The following is a 12,215-nucleotide window of genomic DNA, read 5'->3' as shown; positions in this document are numbered from 1 at the left end:
GATGCCAAGTGAAGTGAGCAGAACCAGAAGAACATGGTACATGGTAACAGCAATATTGTACAGTGATTAGATGTGAATGACAGCTATTCCCAACAATACAATTATCCAAGACAATTCCAAAAGTTTCATGAGGAAACATGCTATTCACATTCCCGAGAAAGAACTGGTGGAGTCTGAATTCAGATCAAAACATACTATTTTCACTTTTTTTTCCTCATCTTTTTTTTGTTCTATTTCTTTCACAACATGACTAATATGGAAATATTTTTTACATGATTGCATATACATAACCCATATCAAATTGCTTGCCATTTTAGGGTAGAAGGATAGGGAGGGAGAAAATTTGGAACTTAATATTTTCAAATGAATATTAAAATTTGTCTTTACATGAAATTAGAATATAGAAGTTATATGAAATACTAGCAAGGAGATTATAGCAGTATATCAGAAAGATCATACACTATGACCATGTTGGATTTATACCAGAAATGCAGGCATTCAATAGTAGAACCATATGATTATGGTATGATCATTTGAGAATAAAAACAACAAAAATCATGTAATTATGTCAATAAATATAGATTAAGCTTTTGACAAAATGAAACACCCATTTCTGTTTGTTTTTTTTTTTAATTAAAAGCTTAGAAATAAATGAAACTTTTCTTAAAATTACAAGTAATATACATCTAAATTCAAGAACATGGGGATAAACCAGAAGGCTTTCCAGTAAGATCAGAGTTGAAGCAAGGATGTCCATTATCATCTTATTAGTTGAAATAATTGACAACTTTAGACGTGTCACAGGATATAAAATAAACCTTCTCAGATCACCAGCATTTCTCTAACAAAACCTGGCAGTAAGAGAAAGAGAATTCTATTTAAAATAATTTCAAAACAGGATAAAATACTTGGATGTCTGCTTGCCAAGATACACAGAGGAACTATATGAACCCAGTTGCAAAATACTTTTCACACAAATAAAAGCAGATAGTTGGAGAAATGTTAATTGTTCATGGCTAGGCCAAGTCAGTTTAACAAGAATAACAGTAATACCTAAATTAATTTGCTTGTTCAGTGCCATAACATCAAACTACTAAAGAATTGCTTTACAGAAGTAGAAAACATAAAATTCATCTGGAGGAATGTAACAGTAAGGGAACAATAACAATGTGGATGGTAATTGTCAAAATGCCTGTGTAGTTCTGTATCTCAAAGTATATGAGACTCTCTGCGTAGAAGGTAGAAGTACACCATTTATTCAGACACCAGAGAACCGTATCCCACAAGCCATCGATCCAGTCTATCACAGCAGTAAAAGATTCCACGCACGATATAACAACCTGGAGCCTTGCCATCCCAAACCTCTCTGACCTTCTGCTGGGGTCTTCCCAAAGACAAGTTCATAGTACAGCTAAGTCAGTCTGTTCATTTGTAACCATCAGGAGGCGGAAGTCAGCAGCCATAACTGTGCTTGCTCTCTCTCTCTCTCTCTCTCTCTCTCTCTCTCTCTCGTGATATAACTTCCTAACTTCCTTTTCCTGTCATGAAGCTCCTACTACCACATGTAACTTAGATGTGGTGATGTAAGCAGGTCATATGGCCTATTAATGGTTGGGAAAGATCTTCAAATCTACATTGCTACTACAAGGAACAAAAGGTCAAGACTTTTAAGGGAGTAGTATCAAATCTCAGACTGTATTATATAAAGTGGTTATCATCAAAAAAAATCTGGTCTTGGATCAGAAATAGGGTGGTTGATCACTTGAATAGCTTAGACTAAGCTATATAAATATACCTAAGTAAATGAATGCAGCAACCTAGTGTTTTATAGACCTGAAAATCCCAGTGATTGGGACAAGAACTTCCTTTTGGACAGATACTGCTGGGAAAATTGGAATGTAGTCTGGTAGAAACTAAGGATTGACCAGTAGTACAAAATAAGCTCAAAATGGGCACGTAACTTAGATATAAGGGGTGATATCCTAAGCAAATTAGAAAAGCTTGCAAAAATTACCTAGCAGATCTATGGACAGGGGAAGGGTTTATGACGAACTGGTATTTGTGAAGGTTTATAGGAGGTAAAATGATAATTTTGATTATGTGAAATTTTAAAAGTTTATGCACAAACTAAACTATTGTAGCCAAAATTAGAAGGAAAGTAGGAAACTGGGAAACAGTCTTTGCTGCAAGTATCTCTGATAAAGGTCTTGTCAGATAGAGAACTGAGCCAAATTTATAAATATTGGAGCCATTCCCTAGTTGATTAATAGTCAAAGGATACGAACAAGAAGTTTTCAGAAGAAATCAAAACTATCAGTAGTCATGAGAAATATTCTGTAAATCACTAATAATTAGAGAAATGCAAATTAAAATAACTCTCAGTTCCCACCTCACACCCATCAGATTGATAAGATGACAAAAGAGAAAATGATGAATTCTTGAGGAGGTGTGGAAAAGTAGGTACAGTAATGCACTGTTGGTGGAACTGTGAACTAATCCAGCTATTCTGGAGAACAATTTGGAACTATGCCCAAAGGGTTATAAAACTGTATGCCCTCTAATCTAGCATATCAATATAAGGTCTATACCTTAAGGAGATCAAAGTAAAAGGAAAAAGACCCTTATGTACAAATTTACAGTAGCTCTTTTATTGGGTCCAAATAATTGGAATGCCTATGAGTTGGAAAATGGCTAAACAACTTAGGGTATCTGAATGTGATATAATACTATTATGTTGTAAGAAATGATGGAGGGAATAGTTTCACAAAGACCTAGAAAGACTTCTATAAATTGATGCAAAGTTAAGTGAACAGAACCAGGAGAACAGTCTACATAATAATAGCAATATTGTAGAGATCATCAGGTATGAGTGATTTAGTAATGTTTATCAATATGATGATCTACCATAACTACAAAGGGCTCATGATGTAAAATGCTGTCCACCTCCAGAGAGAGAACTGATGGATTCAGTGCAGGTTGAAGCATTCCCCCCCTCCTTTTTTTTTTAGTTATATGTTTAATGCAGAAATGTTTTATATGATTTCATATATATAATGGGTATCATATCTTGTCTTCTCAATGTGTCAGGTAGGGGCTGAAGGGAGACAAAATTTGAAACTGAAAATAAAAATAGTTTCCTCCACAAGTGTAGCAGTTGAAGAAAAAATAGTAAAAATTTTAAAATGGGAAACTGCAAAATTTCAGAACTCTATATAGGACTCAATAAACAAGCATTTATTAATGACAGATATTTTCCAGTAACAGTTGTCGGTATCATGAAAGGCTTTTTGTAGAAGGTGCACTTGAGATTTTTCTTAAGGGAAAAGAATGATTCAGTGGTCTGGAGATGAGGATTGAGTGCAGAAAGGGGAGTAGTGTATACTGATGTGTGTGAAGAATTTCAAAGCCAAATACAAAAATTTACTATGTCTGATGATCAAGTGGGGAGCCACCGGAATTTACTTAATAGGGGAATTACATGATCAACTTTGTGCTTAAGGAAAATCACTTTAGCAGCTCTGTAGAGAATGAACTGGACTAAGAAGAGAGGTGTGAGTCAGGGAGACAAATTACAAGTCCATTGCAGTAGTCTAGGCAAGAGGTGATGAAGGCCTCAACTAAGGTGATGGCTATTTTGGAAACAGACGTGGCAAGATGTGAAAACTGGATATATGAAGTAACAGAGTGAGGAGCTAAGTGTAACAAATCTGGGAGATACGAAGATATGAAGACTGGTAATGTTAACAAGAAGAAATGGGGAAGTTTGGAAAAGATGGTAATATGAGGGAAAAGATGATTAAGTTATGTTTGGAACATATTTAGTTTGAGATGTTTCCGAGACATCAGTCATTTAGCAGTCAACACATATTTGTTAGGTACCTATAAAATGGCAGACACTGTACTATAAGCTGGGGATACAACTTTCATGAATAAAATATTTAGCTTGAAAAGACCAATGAACATTTGGAGATGGAATTCTGAAACTCAGTAAAGAGACCAAGTTTGGAAAAGGGAAAGAGGGATTCAGAGAGCAGAACCATTTTAAGCTGGGAGAGAAGCAACATAAGACTACAGATATGCTGCTATGCTTTATCCTTTTTGTCCTTATAGCATAGAAATCCATCTTTCTCTCTTGAATTAGTTTAGATTAGGATTGTAGCAATAATAATTAAAGGCAGCATGATGTAGTGAAAAATATTGGATATGGATCTAGGCCTTTCTGACTCAGAATCTCCACCTTTGACTCTTACTTAATAGCTGTGTGATACCACTTATTCTCTCTGATCCTTTGGGTACCTCTCTTATACAGTAAACAGTACATACATTGTGATCTGCTTTGATGGAGGTAGTTCCCACTCTAGTAAAATCATGGATCCTTGATGAATTGATAATAATAACAACTGACATTTATGCAGCATTTTAAGGTCTGCAAAGCCCAACACATGCATTCTTATTTGAACCTCACGACAACCTTGTCAAGTAGGGTACCCTTTCTCCAGGAGGAAATTGCCTCAGAGAGAGTCATATGGTCTGTAATGGTAGAAGTGTTCAATATACTAGCCCATAGTTACAGCCTGTGGCAAAAATTTGGGCCTTCTTGTCTATGTGAAAACACCTATTTTCAGGTCAGGTTTAAATATTGATGGAAACTGCTTGTAACCTTACCAAGCACAAACATAAAGTCTTTGTCTTAGAGGTAGATAAATAGAAAGCTTCAAACTTACTTGGGGGAGCACTAACACTATAAATAAGTGTTTATACTTCAATATTTGAATAATTCTTTGATTTCATCTGATTATTCCTCCCATTGTATGCACTTAATAAATGCTTATTCCTTTCCCTCCCTTCCTATAGAAGGAGCTACTCAACTTGCTAGAGTCTTCCCTCTAAGTTTTTTATATGTTTGGTATACCAGTGTAGTTGCGTGTCATAGTCTGGACAGTAGGCATTATTCATCCATTTGGTTTTTCTTATATAGATTGTTAGTTAGGCTTATCTTTTTTGTAATTGTGGATCTTGTTTGGGCACACTATGCAACAAGGAGGTATTGGAGAATTATTTTATGAAGAATTGGATTTATGTGAGTTAGAAAAGTAGCAATGGTGCAGTTAAATTTTTTGTGCGTAGACTTTCTCTTGCATATCTGTTTTCCAAAGTATATAAAATTAAATTATAACAGTGAATTGTATGAGTTGGCTTTACTAAATGATTCATGTCAAAGCTGGAAGGAACTAAACAACCATCTCATTCAACTCATATACCTACAACAATATCCTCTGGGACATACCTGACAAGTGGTTATCCCACTTATTTGAAAAGCTCTGAGAGGGATCCTTCTACTTATTAGACAGAGGCAGCCCATTCCACTTTTGCGTAACTATTTGTTAGGAAGATTTTCTTTACCTCTAGTCTAAATTTGCTTGTCTGAAACTTCTGCACATTGTTCCCAAGCCTGATAAATCTCTCTGCATATGATCACCGTTCAGGTACTTGAAGACATTTATCATATAGCCTCTGAATTCTTCTCTCTGTTAAACATTTTTGGTTCCCTCAAGCAATACTCTTGGTACAATCTCATACTCCTTCAGTCAGTCAACAAGCATTTATTAAATGCTCGCTTTGTACCAGGCACTATAGTAAGAGCCAAGGAAAAGAAAAAAAGAAAAAAAAACAGAAACTGTTTATACCCTCAAGGAGTTCAGTCATTGTAATGGAGGAGGTAACAAGTGAACAATTATGTATATACAAAATATTTACTTTGTAAATAGGTAGTTGTAGTGGAAAAGGGGTGTTGGGGGATTGGGAGGTGAACATGAAAGGGCTTTTGCTGAAGATCTATTCTAGATGAGTCTTGAAGGAAGCCAGTGATCCAAAAAGTACAAGAACATTCCAGTCTTGGGGGATAGCCAATGAAAAGGCATGGATTTGGAAGGTAGCACATAGCATTCAAGAAACACCAGTGTCACTAGATCATAAGAGTACATGGAAGGAAATAAAGTGTAAGTAGACTAGGCAGCTAGGAGGTGACCAGATTGTGAAGGAATCTAAAAGCTAAACACAGAATTTTATACTTCATCTTGGAAGTTATGGGGAGCTTCTGGAGTTTATTGAAAAGTGAGGTGATATGGCCGGTGTGTGCTTTAGTTTATACTTTGTTAGCTGAATTGAAAAGGGATTGGGATAAAACTGAGAGACCAACCAGAGATTTTTGGAGTAGTTCCAGCATGAGGGGACAAGAACCTCTACCAGGGTGGTTGCTGAGTGGAAAGAAAAAGATGAATATAAGAAATGTTGTAACAAAACCTACAAGACTTGGAAAGAGATTGGATATGTGAGATGAGTACTGCAAGTGAGGGTTCAGGGATGACATTTGCAAGGATGGTGGTGTGTTTGACTGGAATAAGGAATTTTAAAAGAGGGGAAGGTCTGGGGGGAATGATAATGAATTCGTTTTAGACATGTTGAGTTTGAGATGCCTGGAGAACATCCATTTCAAGAAGTCTAAAAGAGGCTATTGGTCATGCAAGATTGGACATCTGGAAAAAATGGTAGTGCTGGATATATAGATCTGATAATCATCTGCATAGAGATGATAATTGAACTCTTGGGAACTGAAGAGATCACCAAGTGAGATACTAGAGGGAGAGAAGAGAGAATGGTTCAGAACAGATCTTGAGGGATGCTCACAATTAGTAGATGAGATCTGGAGGAAGATCTAGCAAAGGAGATGAGAAGGAATGGTCAGACAGGTAGGAGGAGAGAGCAGTATCATAAAACTGAGAGAAGAAAGAAAATCTATGAAGAGAAGGTGTTTGACAGTGTCAGAGACCTCAGAAAGAATGAGGATTGTGAAAAAATCTTTAAATGCATTCTTCAGGAGATACTTGTTGACTTTGAAAGAGAAGTTTTAGTTAGTTGAATAATAACTGTTAGAAGTCAGATTGCAGAAGATTAAGAAGAGAGGAATTGGGTGACACCAGTCATAGGTGCCCTTCTCAGTTTAGTTGAGGAGAGTTATAGGACTATAATTAGCATGGATAATAAGTAAGGGCTTTCTTTCTCTTTTTTTTTTTTTCTTAAGAATGAAGGTGATAAAGACTTGTTTTTGGCGCCGTAGAAGGAACCAGTAGATAAAGAGAGATTGAAGATTGAAGAGAGAGTAGGGATGATAGAAAGATAATCTGTTACAGAAGACGTAATGGAATCAAAAAATACATGTGAAAAGGTTTGCCCTGGCAAAGTCACAAGACAAGGATGAAGGAGATAGTGAGTGACAGACTGCATTTGGGTGATATAAGATGAGAGTGGAAGAAGAAGAAGCTTTTGGTGAATGGCCTCAAATTTTTTCCTATAAAGTGTGAGGCAAGATGTTTAGCTGAGAGTGGAGGATGAAGTATGAAGGATGAAGAGGTTTGTAATGGCTCCTGTGTTAAATGGAAGAGAGAATTGATTAGAAAGTTGTAAAAAGGTTGCCTTGCTGTAATGAGAGCCCATCCGAAATTATGTAAAATATATTTGTAGTATACTTAGCATGATTTCATGATTTTCTCCAGCTTCATTCTGTAGCACGTAAGTGGAAGTAATCCAAGACTGAGACTTGTTAGCACAAGATCAATGATAGGATAAGGAGGCAAGAGATTCAAATGAAAGAGATAGTATAAAGTTCAACTGATTCACCAACCTGTAGCAATAGGGAAGGGAGAAGAGTGTGACTAGTGTAGGAGTGGAAGACCTGAAGGCTTTGAGATTGGAGGTCATAAGGCACAGGGAAAGATGGGATGGCAGGTAATGGTGAGATAAATGAATGCCGGTGTTCATAAACATAGAAGTGGAGCACTTGTGGGTCATTGCAACATCAAATGTATGCCCATCTTTGTATGTCATCTTGGTGACCTTTCTCTAATTTCTTTTCCTCATCTCTGCTTCCTTGAATCTTTATCTTTCCTCAAAACAACTTAGATAGCATCCCTTCCGTGAAGTCTTCCCTGATACCCTAAATTATTAGGATTCTCTCCTTCCTTGAATTAGCTTGCATTTATTGATCTATACACATAATGTATCCCAGCAGTTCAAAGAAAATTCCTTGAGAGTAGTCTTATTTTTGTCTTGATGTCCTTAACACCTAGCACAGTGCCATGCAACTAATAGATGTTTAATAAGTGTTGGTTGAAATGAACTGACATATGCACAGGGAACAATAAAATACCAAATGAAAATATAAATGCTATAATTATATAGCATATAAAATATTATTAAATTGTTGCACATACATTAAACAGTAATGTCAGAAAAGAGAATTGTAAGAATATTTGAGAGCAATGAATATGCCATCTGAAAAATACAGTTTTAATTCTGGGTCTATAACTTAAGTGCCTCCTTTTTTGAGAGAGTTTGCATACGTACATTAAATTTTTTAAAAATCACATAATAATGTCATCTAGTCTAAAACCCCTAAATACAAATCCCCCCCTTTTATAATACTCTCTGTGGTTGACTTTTCAACCTCTACACTAAATCCTTCAACAGTGGGTGACTAAGCATTTTTTGGGGTAGCTCATTCCACTTTTGCAAAAAGCAGTTTTTCCTTTATGAACCAAAATTTGCTTCTGCCAGTCATCATTGGTCCTAGTTCTGCCATCTTTTCAAGCTAAGCAAATCGAGTCTGTCTTCCATGTAAACGCCCTTAAATACTAAAAAGACATCTGTCATGCTGTCAGCCTTGATGTCTGTCTGTCTCTCCCTCTCTCTCTCTTGCACACACACACACACACACACACACACACACACACACACAAAATAGATATTTAGATATGCTAAACTTTCACGGTTCTTTATTTTTGTACTGTTTTAAGTCCCTTTACTATCCATCCTTGCTACCTTCCTTCAGATACATTCTAGCTTGACAACATTGTTGTTAAAATGTTAGATTGTGAGCTTACAGGGTAGCGACTCTTTTGCCTCTTTTTGTTTCCCTAGCACGGTGCCTGGCAGCTAGTAGGTGTTTAATAAATGTTTACTGATTGATTGAAAATATGATGCAAAGAACTGAATTCAGTACTCAAGATGTGATTTGGTGAGAGCAGAGTATGATAGGGTTATCAATTCCTAAATTGTATTTTATGATCTCACCAGGGCCCTCAACATTCTCCCTAGAAGTTCTTTGTGATTTTGTGACTCAAATGACAGGCTAATGTGAGACAGTGGATTGGGGAGGCCTTTGAACTAGTGATTGAACTGGGTTATGTGGACTCATCCTCAGATGTATGTAAGGGTTATCTTAATCTTAATAAAATTGTGGGGACGTAAACCATTTTGACACATAGCCAAGACCTTTCCTGTGGGTAATAGAATTTGACCATTCCCACAGCAGAGCTCTGCAAATTCTGTCTTTATCAGAGGGGAGAAGGAAAAGAGATAGATGTTGTAGAAGTGAATTACCTGGGTAGAAGATGTTGGAAATTTTAAAATTACTCATTTATTTAGGATAATTCATTTAAAGCTGGAAAGTACATTAGAGATCAAATCAGTGTCCCAAAGGATAGAACACTGGGCCAGGAGTCAGGAAGACTTGAGTTCAAATGTAGCCTCAGACACTTACTAGTTGTGTGACCCTAGCCAAGTCATTTAACCTGTTTGCATCCGTTTCCTCATTTGTAAAATGGTGATAATAATAGTACCTACCTCCAGTAGAGGGTCATGAAGAGCAAATGAGAAAATTATAAAATGCTTAGTATAGTGCCTGGTACGCAGTAGGTACTCTATAAATGTTGGCTATTTTCTCATTGACATCATGGTAGTCGTCATCATCCTTATCAATTCCAACTCTCTCATTAAGGCCCAGAGAGATTAAGTGATTTGACCCAAGGTTCACTCAGTTAAGTAAGTAGTGGGATGGAGATTTTGAGCACATGTCCTCTGACTCCAAATTCAGTGATCTTTATCTATAACTATCCTGCTTCTAAATCAATCAGTAAACATTTATTAAGTACCTACTATGTTCCAGGCATTGTGCTAAATTTCAAGGCACTGTGCTAAGGGCTGGTTGAAATACGTATTAAATATGATTCTTAGGGGAGGAGAGAGAAATATGCAGTTTGGGTGGGGCTTTTATATGCATAATATAAACTTTAAATATAAATCCCACTCATGTTTAGATATACTTCCATTCTGAACGTTTTTGGCTTGTAAATACTTTAATAAAGAATTTTATTCTTACTTGGTGTCATATGAACATGACCCTTAGGATATTTAGCTAATCTCTCTCTTTAGGTAAGTTCTCTGGGTTTCAAGGAGAGAAGAATAGAGATATAGGGTTATTTTTAAAATGTGAATTATAAAGCTTAATTCAAAGTAACCTAGAATGAGAATGTCATATTTAAAAGGACCTAAAATCAGTCATACTGTAAAAATCCTAACTTTCAGACTTCCTTTTAGGGACCATCTCTTAGAGCCATCTGTAAGATGAGGAAATTAGATGGAGGGGGGTGCTTTTCTGAGGTGCCTTTCAGCTCTAGATTGAAGAACCTGTGATCTGTAAAATGTTTATAGTAATCTGAACTACCTCACAGTGTGAAGAAAGTAATGTGTAAGTTAAATGATTAACAAGTGGGAACTGTTAGTATTGGTAGTACCAAACATATATACATGGTAGCCCAGGAAAGCAATAAAAAACTGAGTACAAAAGGATAAAAGGGGTTATGGGAACAGTGTTCAGCTTCAGTTGTGTCAGTAGCTTCTGTTGCTTTTGATAAAAGCTGTTGTACAACTTGGAGAAAATCTTTAGCTTTTTAATCCAAGACATTACTCCCACTGGAAAAAAATGAAATCTGGGGAAGTATTTTAAAAACAGCCGTTGTCTTTGTTTAAGTGTTTTTAATATTTTTGTTATTCATGACACACTGTAGTGGTTTTCTTGAATTTTAAAACCAAACCACAGATTCTCTGAAATTCTAAAAAGTATGCATAATCACATTAACTCCTTAACATATCGACAAAAACATACTAAAATAAATTTATTTTCTTTATGCAGATGTGTATGGATTCTGAAAAACACATGATCTATACTTTTGGTGGAAGAATTTTGACTTGTAATGGCAGTGTAGATGACAGTAGAGCCAGTGAACCTCAATTTAGTGGTTTATTTGCTTTTAACTGCCAATGTCAAACATGGAAACTTCTTCGAGAGGATTCCTGTAATGCTGGACCTGAGGACATCCAGTCCCGAATAGGACACTGCATGCTTTTCCACTCAGTAAGGATAATTGAGATTATAATACAAAACCGTGATGTTTGTTTCACTTTAGTCAAGAAAGGGAAGGATCTATTTCATTTTGTACAAAATTTAAAATTCCTGTCTTTCTAATGTTCACGTAAATAATGGATGCAGCTGTGATTTTTCTTTGTTTTTGGCATTTGTTCTAGTGACTTCAGAATGAGAAAAAAAAAGTCCCATTTATTCAATTCATTATTTGCTTATATGGGACCTTGCTTGCTAGTTTAGGCACTTCTGTTTAGTATCATTCTCTACTTCAACAGGGATTCTTAGATTAAGCCTCACTGTTACCAGTCTGGATACAGGAAGTATTTCCCCTCTCCATATTAATGTTAATTCAACTCATACCTTCCTTCTAATGAAATGGGACACTAAATTGTCCATTCCTCTTAATTATTTTTACCATTGTTCCTCTCTTACGATTTTTGTTTATATCCTTGTGGAGGAATTCCTGCTGCATATTAACTTTATAGTCTTAAAGAGTTGCCTGGGATGCTGAGAAATTGTGACTAGCTTGTCCACAGTCATGCAGATAATATGGAGGAACTTGAACCCGGGCTCTTCCTGATTCTAAGGTATAGCCTCCTTCCACTGTGCCAGGCTCCCTGTCTGCTCTGCTCTATAAGTGTAAAAATGTAAGAATTGTCTCTATACAGCTTTAGCCTGTGCACCTCCAACTTATTGCTGCTTCTCAAATACTGATCAGAATTAGTTTCTAAAGAGTATGTCCTTGTGAACTGATCTTTAGCTATTCTACATCACTGCTTCTTTTTCTCTTCACTTGTTTTTCCCTTTTTTTAAAAAATTTTCAGAAAAATCGTTGCTTATATGTATTTGGTGGTCAGCGATCGAAAACCTACTTGAATGATTTCTTCAGTTATGATGTAGACAGTGACCATGTGGACATCATATCAGATGGCACCAAGAAAGACTCTGGGATGGG

General features: G+C 36.2%; 1 protein-coding gene across 3 annotated transcripts in view; it reads left to right on the top strand.

The window, feature by feature from the left end:
- MKLN1 (muskelin 1) overlaps positions 1 to 12,215 on the top strand; it is a 254,913-nt gene that overhangs the window by 181,889 nt on the left and 60,809 nt on the right. For all 3 annotated transcript variants that reach the window (XM_036759608.1, XM_036759607.1, XM_036759609.1), the window contains exons 11-12: positions 11,030 to 11,251; positions 12,085 to 12,214. In XM_036759608.1, coding sequence (XP_036615503.1) covers positions 11,030 to 11,251; positions 12,085 to 12,214 — 352 coding nt within the window. The remainder of the gene's footprint in view (positions 1 to 11,029; positions 11,252 to 12,084; position 12,215) is intronic.

The sequence above is a fragment of the Trichosurus vulpecula genome, chromosome 5 (assembly GCF_011100635.1).
Source record: "Trichosurus vulpecula isolate mTriVul1 chromosome 5, mTriVul1.pri, whole genome shotgun sequence".
Taxonomy (NCBI): Eukaryota; Metazoa; Chordata; class Mammalia; order Diprotodontia; family Phalangeridae; genus Trichosurus; species Trichosurus vulpecula.
Note: the sequence above shows the minus strand (reverse complement) of the source record. Positions and strands in the feature narration are given on the sequence as shown.